General features: G+C 31.9%; 1 protein-coding gene across 1 annotated transcript in view; it reads left to right on the top strand.

Annotated features, from left to right (window-relative positions):
• Positions 1-13149, top strand: part of LRP1B (LDL receptor related protein 1B) — a 1457254-nt gene that overhangs the window by 707850 nt on the left and 736255 nt on the right. Inside the window, exons 12-14 of the mRNA XM_063085362.1 lie at positions 986-1166; positions 7225-7444; positions 9324-9513. Coding sequence (XP_062941432.1) covers positions 986-1166; positions 7225-7444; positions 9324-9513 — 591 coding nt within the window. The remainder of the gene's footprint in view (positions 1-985; positions 1167-7224; positions 7445-9323; positions 9514-13149) is intronic.

Here is a 13149-nt window from a genome sequence, read left to right as displayed (position 1 = left end):
AAAAAAAGAAGGAGTTCACAGTAACTTCTCATGCAATAGAAAAAAAGGAATTGTCTTTATGATATTGTGGGTAGTTGGGATAGTGGCTTACAAAATGGCAAAAAGGGAGAACAGGATGCTGCAGAAACTCACCACTGAAACAGCATGGTTTTGAAGGTCTCCACGCTGGAGGTCACATTCCTTTCATTTTATCCCAATTCTAGTGCTTCTGAAATGGTAACAGACTATAAGCAAATGCCTTCACCTTGAAATGTTAGAGTTTCCCCTTTTGTAAAATAAAGAGCTTGAATTAAACCCATAAGATTATGTGCTTATAATATCCTATGATTTATCATTGCCTGTATCTTAGAGAAGGCTGCAATAGTGTCCTTTTTAAAATAAATCTAAAATATACAGAAGTATTTCAGTGCAGTTCAATGATGACAACCTACTCTGGGCTTTTACATGTGTACTCCTGCTGGACCTGTTCATCTCTTGGCAAGAGGACATTTATATTATTTTGATTACTCAGATCACATATTACAAGTTTGAGCATGCAGTCATAGTACTAGTAGATTTTTCCTCTGAACAGTCTACATTACTATATTTTTCACTTATATTCCCCTTTTATGCTCACATTGCTGATATTGTCCTGTTTTTTCTGCAGATCACTGTCTTAATAGTAATATACTGAGATTCAGTTAAAATAGTTAATTGCCATGATTAATATGCACTTGTCTACAATAGAGAAATCCATGTGAGGAGAGGGGGCCCATAATTCACATAAAAGGACGTTCAAAATAAAATTGAAAATTATTCTATGGAATGGTAATATTTGCAAAAATCACAACATAATGAATTCATGGATCAGAGTTCATTCCTTTTTTAATTAAACATTTTATTAAGTAGAACATAAGTAGTAGACACTAATTTTACTATAATTGCAAAATTAGTATTTTACAAAAATTGTAAAATTAGTTCCTTTCTTGTTTTTGCCTTTTTACAGATCTGGATAATGTGGAGGGCATTGCTGTGGACTGGCTCGGAAATAACCTTTACTGGACAAATGATGGTCATAGGAAAACCATTAATGTGGCCAGGTTGGAAAAGGCTTCTCAGAGTCGGAAGACTCTTTTAGAGGGAGAAATGTCCCACCCCAGAGGAATTGTGGTGGATCCAGTTAATGGGTATGCAATATTGTAACAGGTTTACATAAGGAAAGTGATAATAAATAAATTATTTTTTACATCATAGTAGTAAGTTTTACTTAAATTCATAAATATAGGTGAATTCATAAGTGAATGGTATGACCGAGAAAAGTTATACATTTCATGATTTCCTCTCCTAGAGAATGTACTAAATAAATATCTCAAAATACAATGAACTGAAATAAACAGATTATTTGTATAAAAGATATATTTCTTGATTTATTTAGACAAGCACTACAATTCTTTATTTTAGACAGGCTGACATCAAGATAAAGAATCAATTAAATCAGAATCAATTAATTTAACTTTTTAAGGGCTATTGAAATTTAATGTATTCAGTAAATAGCTAAAGCCTGTATGTTTACTGGGAGCCTGGCATTTTGTTAAATAAGTTACTATGCTCCTATTTTGTAATTTTCACAATAATTTTTTGAATTAGTTGCTATTCTCCTCCCTGTTTTATAAAGAAAAAACTGATAGCTGTTCTGCAAAAGACCATTCAAGTAGTAAGAAGCTGGGTTGATATTTAAAACCAGGCAGCCTGTCTTCAGGACTTTACTCTTAGCTATTATACTCGACTGCTCTTTATTTTTTCTACAACGATAATCACATAATTTTAAACTCAACCATAATTTCTGTATAAGAACGTCATCTTATACTATGAGCTACTTATTTTCGGATGAAATATACTTGCAATTCTTGGTAGTATATTTTCCTTGAATTTTTATTCAGAGATGTTGCTTTAATGCATAACTGTATTTACAGAAATATCAAAACAAATGTCGAAATTTCTAACAGAATTTCATAGTTAAATGAATAGACTGCATATTTCACATGCACTGTTTTTGTGTGTATGTTTCCCTCCGTGGCTTACATGCCATTATTTCAACAAAACATCATAAAATGGATTTTTTTTTATACTTTACTGCACAAGCACAAAAATATTTGAGTAAGAGGCATGTGAATCCCTTATAAACAGATCACTGAATTGTAGTTCCTACAATCGTTTGTATTCAGAGTAGCTACAAATACAGTCAGGGTGCATCTTCACAGGTAATGGATGAAATCACTGTATGTGTTTTCATAAGGCATAGTTATAAAGTACTTTCAGTGATTTTATGTATGGATTATATAATCATCTGTTCTATTCCTGGACTTTCAAACCAAGTTACCTATGTGGCCTTTAAACCATAGCAATCTTAGTTTGAAGAGTAAATATTTATTCCACAATGTCCAAATCTACTTGAAGCAAGTAATTTCAAATAGCTTTAAACAGTATCTTCCTTGTCAGTATTCTGTTAGAGAAAACTGTTTCCAATAGCATTAAAAAGTCTTTATTGCGCTCAGAGAGATAACATAAATCTGGAGGTCATAGAATCATATAATTTAGAAGGAAATTTGGAGGCCTCTAATCCTAAGTCTTTCATCAAATTTAGGAATATCTTTTAACACCTTCCTAGTAGACAGGCATCCAACTTATGTTTGAAACCTACAGCATCTACATAGTTCACACTACTTAGAGTCAAATCTGACTGATGTAATTTTTTTCTTTTCATTGAAACAATATCTGCATCCCTGTAGTGTCTGTCTACCAACTGACCTAGTATTTGCCTTTAGTGCTACAAAGAATGACTCTTATGTCATTCTTCCATCAGAAACGAATTTTCAAATAGAATACTGCTATTATGCACCAATCTTAAACAAACATGCATATGTGCATGTGTACATGTGAATGTGTCTCTGTGTGTGTGCATATATGTTTAAACACACACACATTTTTTTCCTACCAATATGCTACACCCAGAGCTCTATAATAACAAAACAAGCATAGCCTTACCCCTCAGGAAGCACCTTGCGTCATCTGCAAGGTGGGAAGTGGGAAAGTGTAACAATAACTAAGTGCTAAATGAGCAATAAATAAATAAGTACTAAATACAATTTCAGCCAGCTAAAGTGATAGAGAAAAACAAACAGGTTGGTATGATGAAGACTAACAGGTAGAAACTTCCTTAAATAGGTTTGCTGAGAAAGCCTCTCAAAGAAGCTGTCCTTTAAGTTGAGACTTGATTGTAGAGAAGGAACCAGCCATTGAGAGTGGGGGAAAGAGTATTTCAGATTAAGAAAATGGTACATTTGGAAATCTTAAATTGGGCAAGAGCTTGGACATCAGAGGAACTGAAATGAAGACACAGGGGCTGTGATGTAGAGAGTAAGGGGGCAAAGTGGCTGCAGATGAGATTGGAGAGGAAAGCAAGCCCTTGCCAGCCATCACAAGAGCTTTATATTTTCTCTTCTGTGTGAAGGTAAGATAGAGAAGTGATAAAATCGAATTTATATTTTGAAAAGACTAATCTTACTTTTCTGTGGAAAATGGATCAGAATGATTCGAAGGCAGTAGAAGTAGAAATGGAACCATGTGAATTTAATTGTTCAAATATCTGTTGGAGTGAAATACAATTTTAAGAAAGAAGTTTTAGTTAAGAAAACCTCATCCAAAATAGCCTAATGCAAATCTAAGCAAAATATTTTCAGAAAAAAAAACTTATTTACTTTTTTTTTTACCATAGCATCTATTTGCAGATGTACACAGGAGGTATTTGCTCCTATTTTCTGTACTGTAATAGCCTATTGACAATAGTTATTTCAAAGATATGCTTTGTCAAAAGCTTTATAACCAGTAACAATAACAATAAAATATTTATTTTTTAATCAAAATACATTATTAAGTAACTACCATATAGATCAGTAGAAATCGGTAAGACAACAGTTATCCTCAAGGAGATTGTAATTGGGTACACATGTTATACACATGCACACACTCACACTGACCGTAAAATAAAACAATGAAATACATGCTGTTCAGAATTTCACTGAGGTTTTTAATTCAGAATTGAGTTTTAAAGGATGAATAGGACTTCTAAATAAGTAGAGTTCTCAGGCACTTAGGGTGTGCAGTTATAGTAGTTACTATACTCTGAGGAGACAGTATAAGTCAGTATAAGTAATTGTTCAGAGGATTGAAGTTAGTGTCAGGTTTGAGGTATGATAAGTTCATTAAAGCTAAAGCAGAAGACATATGGAGGACCTAGAAATATGCAGAAATCTTTAATGTTGTGGTAAGAAATTTGTATTTATTTTGCTGATGGCTGAGTAGATAAAAGACTTTGAGGATAAAAGTCATATTTTTTAATTCATGATTTAAGAAAACAACTGATGGCAATATGAAAGCTGTATGAGAAACACAATAGATTTGAAGAAGGGTGCCCATTAGGAGTTCTTTTTGAACCATAACATTTGTAATAGAAACAGAAAAGTGGGGATTGAGACAAGAGACACTGAAAGAATAGGACTGGAAGTCCTCAACAATGGTCAAAATGAGAATAAAGCTGGAGGAGAAATAGATTATGATGGCACTTTTCCTCGAGCTGATAACTACAAATTAACTCCCTCTTTTTCAATAATTTTACATTTCACAATTTAAATCAGTAATGCAGAAACCTACATTTCCAGCTCCAACTTCTCAAAACATCATCTATATGAAGTATATCCAAAGATGAGGGCATATTGCTCCCCAAATAAGATCTTTCTATATCCCTATGTCAATTAATAGTGCCACACCTTCTTAGTTAGCAGTTAGATCAGTTAGATATTATGTCAGCAACTAAGTCAAGTTTTTCAAGGAGAAGTACATTTATTTTACTTCCATGGCAGCAAAGTTTTTAAGGATTTAAATATTTCTAGTACTGACCACACAATAATGCAATTTAATTTGCAAGCATGATTAACCTCAAAAAAACAAAGAAACAAACAAACAAACAAACAAAAACTTTGGAATTTTAGGGTACAATTATAAATAAGGAATAATCCCAGCCCTTCATTGTTTTAATTTTATTTGGAATCATCACACATGCACGACCATTAAATATGGTATAAGCCATAAATGCAGTCACATTTAAAAAGAACTAAAAATGTTCCTAAGAAACATTAACTATTAACTCTAGAAAGCTTACTTTGACTATTAACTCTAGAAAGGCTGAGGATAGACTTTATAAGAAAGTTGTATTTAAACATGCCTTGAAAATAGAGGTAGAATTTTTTTTCCCCCTACATTAGCAAAGGCCAGATTAACCTAATTTTTATTTGGTGAATACCCAGAGTCCCACCTAGAAAAAATATTTATATTAGTTCTTGCTTATTTTATAGGTTATTTTTCCTATCTTCTGTATTTAAGAGTCGTCATTTGATACTGATCATAAAGCTTTTAAAATATAACTTCTATGCTGATAATTACATGAGCAGATGATAGTAACATGTAAATAAATCTAGCCTGTATCAGATTAGCATTACTTTTTAGAAAAAAAAAATATTTCAATATTTTGTTTGAATAAAAATAATCTTAGATAATGGATTAATTCACAATTTTCCTTCAAACAGCAAAATAATATATAATATGTTTGAAATATCCAGATTGCGCACGCGCGCGTGTGTGCATATGGATGTGTGGTTCAAGTTAGAGAATCACAGGAAAAATAGTGTTGCCCATAATCGAAAGGAAAAGCTATAGGGACAGATAATTGGAATTTTAACAAGTTATAAATTAGTAATAACAATAAAACTGTATTGATTAACTGTATATAAGAAGATTTCAGGAAAATATCAAAAGATTAAAAATTGTATATTTCACACTTACATAGTTGATTTATACTCATATAACTGAAGTTATACCTACCTAACCTAGAATTAGAGCAAATGGAATGACTCTCCTGTTTGTTCCAAGTTGTCTCAAAAATAAAACCACTTCAAGGAAATGCAGGATATAAGATAGATATATTGCTGTGTTTATTTCTAGCATTAATAAAATTCAGCAGTCTCAATATACTTCCTCAAATCTAAAAAGGCATATAAACATAACTATAAACTGTTAAGAGAATTTAAAAAGAACTTAATTGGCATGAAGTAATTAATGGTTGGTGTATTATCTTCTCAGTTTTCCCAAATCTGCCAGTTTAAATCACAGCAGGATTTTTAGTCATGGAAACAGATTTTTCTCAAATTACCTCAGAAATTCTTTAGGGCCCATAAAATGTGGGAGGCAGGGGATCTAGCACGGGCATTTCCAGGGTCAGCAGCTTAGATAAAAGCTTTGGAGCTTTATAAAGTTGTGTATGAGGTGACTGAATTAAACCCCACACTTTAATTAATAACTCAAGAACTTTCACATGACCCTAAAACAACACATGTGGTGGGTTTTAACCTTATTCATGAGGAGATTGGAACATTAGCTCAAGGCCCCCTGTCCTACTGTTATAGCTTGCACAAAAGATTTGTTTTTAAAGGCTTTTGTTTGAGATAGAAATTGAAGCTCAAAATCTCAAGGTCAGTCAACCTGCTGTTATTAAACTTCTGTGCAGCTAAATCATCTTCTGTGGGTTTTGGGGTAATAATAAGCAGCAATAAAGCATAGATAATTTGCATCAGGAAGACAAATTAGACTTGGCCAAACAAACCCAGTTTGACTGTGCCCTTTAGAACAAAGGCAATCCAGTTGTCTGTCTTAAAAAATGATAATTCATGTGAGATTAAATAGAGTCCGGAGAAGATCATTAACTGTGCCATGGGTTCTCATGTCAGTCAATCTGCTTTTTAATCACATAATTGATTATATATCTTGCAAAGTATATAACATTTAAAAATAGTAGTGCCTCAAAAATTCATTTCTCAGACTTGGTACCATCACCACAGAAAATAGATATTTGGCACTTACTGTCAGGTTAATTAATGCATCAGGCCAATAAGTGTGATAGTGGTGGTACTGGGTTTTCTGTAACAAGTCTAAATTGACTGGTTCCACCGAATGAATCCTTAACTTCCCTTAGAACTTCATAGCTACTTCCTCCCTTTGACAGATAATCATTTAGACAGGAGAAAAAATCAGAATGTAATTAGATTTTAAGGAAGTACCAAATCTGAGGAAGTATCTCTCTACACAGTGGCTGATTGAAATAACATGTATGTGTTCTTGTTTTTAATATCTTAGTTGGATGTATTGGACAGACTGGGAGGAAGATGAAATAGATGACAGCGTGGGAAGGATCGAGAAAGCCTGGATGGATGGCTTCAATCGGCAGATTTTTGTGACTTCAAAGATGCTGTGGCCAAATGGTTTAACTCTGGACTTTCACACCAACACATTATACTGGTGTGATGCCTATTATGATCATATTGAAAAAGTGTTTTTGAATGGAACTCACAGGAAGGTAAAAGACAAATGCTGCTGTTTTTAACCCAGACTTCTTCTTTCATAGAGCCTTGTTGTGTTGTTAAAAATACTTTCAAGTTTATTTTTACCCCTCTGAGGTGGCTGTCAATAGTCTCTGTGGGGTGGCTAAAGGAGGCTGAGCATTAAGTAGAGCAGCTGGCACTCGCCTCTGGGAGACCAGGCCCAGCTCACTGTGGTATGCCAGGATTTGTGGGATTTTTAAAAGAAGCTCTTGAGATATCAGAGTTGTTTTAAAATGCATTTTTTTTCTACATTATTGATGAGTTTTCATGACCAAGCAACCCGACTCTATTCAAATATGTGCGATATTTGCAGCAGAAATTTAAAGTTACGTATTAGGAGAAAGTAATTATGATGCAATTATTTGAATAAAGAACTTCTTGGCACTGGAATTGAAACACATAGTAGGAATGAACTGAATTTAAAGCTTATTGGTATGAATAGATATCAGCTGCTTCTTGCCTCTTTTGCTAGAATTATTGTAAAGTGATTTTGAAATTCTTGGGTAAAATTGAGGATGATGCTGGTGACTGTGAGACAGAAGCATAGTTGACAAAATAGCACCTCTGTATGTCATCTTATGTAATCTATATGTCACTTAAGCACACATAACACCGTGAACTGGCTTCAACTGTTAGTTAAATAATGGAAGAATGGAATGTTTCCTTTGACATTACACTTCCTTCCTTTTTGGAAGGGAAGACTGCTTAGTTGGCTAAGCCCACTCATTATGAATTGTATGAAAAATAAATAGTATACTAATCAGCTAAGACTATTCCAGTCCTTTATTCATTCTAATAGTGCTTTAAATATTTTTTCCAAAATACATAAAATGGGTTGGCATTTAACCTAATGTCACATACTTAACAGGTGCTAAATAAATGTTTATGATTCCTTTGATGATGTTGGTATGTACATAACACTTTAATGGCCAGCATATTTTAGCTTACAAAAAGGGGAGAGGAAAAAAATCGAGAGACTGCCTCAATTATTCAATATGTGATAATTTGGCATGAAGAATTCTGTTAGAAGGAGCAAAATTTGAATTTCTAACAATGAATTATTTGGATAACTTTCTCAATTCTCTGGTATTAAATGATATTAATGCTTTCTCATATTGTATACAATATGATTTTATCATTATTGGAGGTATTTACTCCACTTCTAAGATCCTACATGTGAAACAGGACTTGAATGTTTATCTCATGATTTCTCCATTTAAACAACAATAAAAATATGCTGGAATATAAATAAATATATTAATATAATCAGAATTGAAATTTGCCAGTGAGTCATATGTATTTACCAACAATAAATATTTCTGTGTTCAGAACTAACATCTTTACCTACTTTACTGGCATCTACTAAATTTCTTCAATTTACATTAGTCCAATTAAAGTAGGGGGATCCCTTTTATTTCCAATGCAATTCAAACATGTTCTATTCATTGGCTATTGGATAACCAAGGCTGCAATATATGTAGTGACACTAATTATTCAGACCAATCTGTAACCCAACGTATGATACTGGAGTATTACAAAGGAAAGAGACAAGGATGAGATTTAGGCAAACTCATTTTAATGTTTGCATTCTTGACGATATTTATAGTGCCATATATGAGAGATTTTAAATGGATAAAATGTAGATAAATGGTCTCCTTCAAATAGCATGCTTTAAAAACAGAAAAATATGCTCACATTGTGAAATCCATTTTCCAAATCTACTGGAAAAAAATATGAGTTAAGATACTAGTTAGATCATTATGTTATACTTATTGGAATATTATTTTCTATAAATATTTAGTCATGTTTCCTAAGGTCAGTTCTGATTTTTCACAATGTGTTTATATTTTACAGATTGTTTACAGTGGGAAAGAATTGAACCATCCTTTTGGACTATCACATCATGGGGATTACGTGTTCTGGACTGATTATATGAATGGTTCCATTTTTCAACTAGATTTGATAACGAGCGAAGTGACATTATTGAGGCATGAAAGACCACCCCTGTTTGGGCTTCAGATTTATGATCCACGAAAGCAACAAGGTATTAACAAACAAATAAAATTGCTTTTGAGTTTTACATATAATAATACTTCACAGTAATTATAAAAAGTTTTTATTGTTGCTGAAGTTTCATGATAAAAGGAGTCTGGTTCACTCCAAAGTCAATCAAATCTCAGATTTTCATAAAAATTATATTTTATTGTTATAAATACCTTGAGTGAGTAACTCTAGAAATTCTATTTGAGTGAAGTTCAAGGTTTTCTCCATTTTCTTTTTCATGTCATTTTCACTGAAGAAAGCTGTTATTTAAAGTAAAAAAAAAATTCTCTTAATGTTATCAAAGAGTAAGTACTATGAGTAGAGAGAAAAACTTCCTTAGCTTAAGAAGACTGTTTAAAAATTGGAAAAAAAAGCATTATACAAGGAAAATGTTATTAAAATTATCTCAGTATATTTATCTGGTTAGTTTATATGTATATTTAAGGCACATGTAATTATTTTAGATGTTATGAAAGTGAAACAATCTCCCACAATATTCATGTCTTATTAAATCAGATAATATTGTTATGTGTTTTATCTGCACAAGTTATTAATATTTATTAGAACATCCACAAATAGCATGACTCTGAACTTATGTATAAAACAAAGAAAACAATTTAGTAAATTATGTGGTAGAGGTTTTTTTTTAATATTTAAATAGTCCCTGTTTCTTTTCTTATGGAGATATCCTTTTGAAAATTTAATGAGCATACATTTCAATAAATTTAGGATGAATAAATTATACCCTGAGTTTTCTAATACCTATGTTGTCCATAGCAAGTTATGTAGCAACAGGAGTTTTTTGAAGATATCTCAGCTAAATCAGAGATTTTAAAGCAAACTATCTCATTCAAGGGCTTTAATTTTTTTCTACTATAATAAAATTGCTTCATCAAAATAGAAATGTAATTTTATAAAATAACAAGTGTATAAAATGTGAAATATTAATAGCTAATAAAAGATAAAATTATCTTTAAAAATAATAAAACTGAAATTATTTGGAATGGTTTAAGCTATAGCTGTCAACTAGAAATGAAGAATAGAGACAATTGCCTAGTAGATCAAAGGGTAACATTTTCTATTACATTCACATCAACTGTGCCCTTCTTCATCCACCACAATTGTACTTTGTCTATACGGAACCGGAGCCAAGGCTACGAACAGGAACTCCTGGAGGACCTTGTTTTTAGGATTACTGTTCCCTCTAACCTCACAATCATTAGTTTCTTGAATTTTATCACACCAATCAATATAAAATCACACTTTCTATTTTCCTTCTCTTTAGAAATTGTTCCTCTTGAATGCCATTGCTGAATTTCCTCCAGCCAAAGTTCATAATGTTTTTATAATCTTTATATTCTTTAAATTTCCAGTTGCTTTAGTGAATTGATCAACACATTAAATGCAACACGTGTGGTGAAAAATGCCCTGACTTACTGTAAAATGGACTTGGGCTTAACTCTACATCCTAATACTTTCTTTTTCTGAAACTTTAGAATCATTATGAATGATTTAACAAAGATAAGAAATGTTTTCTTCATAAAATTTCTGTGAGGATTGAATAACTATTTGTTATATAAGAATGAAACTTACATAGCACAGGGTCTGACAAACAACTGATCCTAGTTAATCTGCCTCTACAATTTCTAAATCAGGAGGCATTTATTTTTAAAGTTTCCTCCATATAAGCATTTAAAATAAACATTCACAGGAGTAATGTTTCACAATCTTATACAACACAGTACACGACTGATGAGGATGTGTCTTGCGTTCTGAAAGGTGACATTAACATATAATTGTGCAATGCTATCCTTTGGATAGACAATGTCTTTTAAAAGTGCTCTCCCCTCCCTTTTAATTAAAGGGACATTAAAATGGAAACTTAGCCATGATCACTAAACTCTTTATCAACTTTTACTGTAGAAAACCATTATGTTCTGTCTTACTGAGAGAATGTGTTCAGCCAGATTGATTAATTAGTTTTCATTAACTTAGGTTAACTAATCAATTGGTTTGAGTTTTCTCCCCAGTTTTCATATAGCTAAGGATTGTCTAGTCTTAACTGGATCTCTGAACAGAAAATTTAATATGGAAAGAATGCCTGGCATTAACCTTTTTTTACTCAGTCAGTAGACATTGAAATTGGATAATCTATTCAAGATCTAAATTTTTAGGACCTTTTATTACATTGATCAAAGTAGCTGGATTATGAAGTAAAATGCACTCAGATGTTCAAATGTGGGCATGTTATCTTACCATGTTATAATTTTCTCCCAGTGGTGTTTCTCTCTGCACTTTTTGAACATCAAATATTAACAAAAATTTGGAAATACATAATCAGTGGCACATAAATGTTGACTGCATATGTCCTGTCAGACTTTTTCCTAAGGATAAAGAAGTAGCAATTGAATAGAAAAAATAGTTTTTAAGTAGTACATATTGACATTTCTTCATAGAATGAAAGAAGCAGCTCTCATATAGCATTGTAGTGTCAATTTCTCTCCCTCTCCCTCCTTTTCTCCCTCTCTCTCTCTCTCAATCTCTCTCTCTCTGAGAGAATACATGCTATATGACTCTCTATATATGTATTACCATAGTATATATAGCCTGTATGCATATTTATTTATATATAGTATTTACACATGTGTGTGAGTATATATAAATAGATAGATGGATAGTATTAATATGTATACATATACCCACCACCTGACAGGAATGCCTTGAAAAATATTTAGGGATACAAATAATGTACCATCTAAACATTCTAGATTCAGTGTCAGAAAATGTCAGCTAATTGGACCCCATCTTCTGTATCAGGATAGACTCTTGTCAAATTACTTGGTAATATACCAGCAAATTTCAAGAAAGTAGATATAGATATATAACCATGCTAAACAGAGAGCAGCCTCTAGGAAAGAACTCTTAAGTAATTCTTAGGGATTTAGCATCAAGATTTTTTTTCATATGCTTCTGTCATTTCTTTAATAAAATTTATAAGCTTTCCTTCTTCATTAATATTAAATATCGAGAATAATTTTTGTAAGTCTTTCCTGAAATTCCTCATATAAAGAACAATTGTGTAAAATAACACACTTTCACATTTTTATTCTCTAGGTTCAAAAACGCACTTTGATTTTTCCCACCTTTTAGAGAAAGAGATAATCAAAACTATCTAACATTCTAAAAAGAGTTGATAAATAGTATCTTATATTCAATTAAAAATAATAGATTTTTTTATGCCAAATAGATGAAATGCATTAACTAATAATTAACTGTAATTATCATAACTATCAAGAAGTGGGCTACGCATTCTTATTTAAACCTCACAAAAGACACTTGAGATAGGTACTATTGATTTCTGTTATTCATATGAAAAAAACAAGAATGACCACAAAGTATTTTTCCATGATTACTTTATGTGGCTAATTTTATTTATGAAAATTTTATAACTATTATACTTTTAGATAGAGGGAAAGGAACATGTGTTTTCTCTGATTGTTGTAGTTTTATCATTGATAAATTTTATACTCAGATCTTTTTTACTTAAACTTAAAGATGGCCTTGACTATCTTTATAGAATCCAGGATTCAGAGATCTTAGGTTACACTGCCCTAGTATAACAGATATAGCAATTTTT

This window comes from Cynocephalus volans, chromosome 1, assembly GCF_027409185.1.
Source record: "Cynocephalus volans isolate mCynVol1 chromosome 1, mCynVol1.pri, whole genome shotgun sequence".
Classification (NCBI taxonomy): domain Eukaryota; kingdom Metazoa; phylum Chordata; class Mammalia; order Dermoptera; family Cynocephalidae; genus Cynocephalus; species Cynocephalus volans.
The sequence above is the reverse complement of the archived record's forward strand: the minus strand, read 5'-3'. Positions and strand labels throughout refer to the sequence as shown.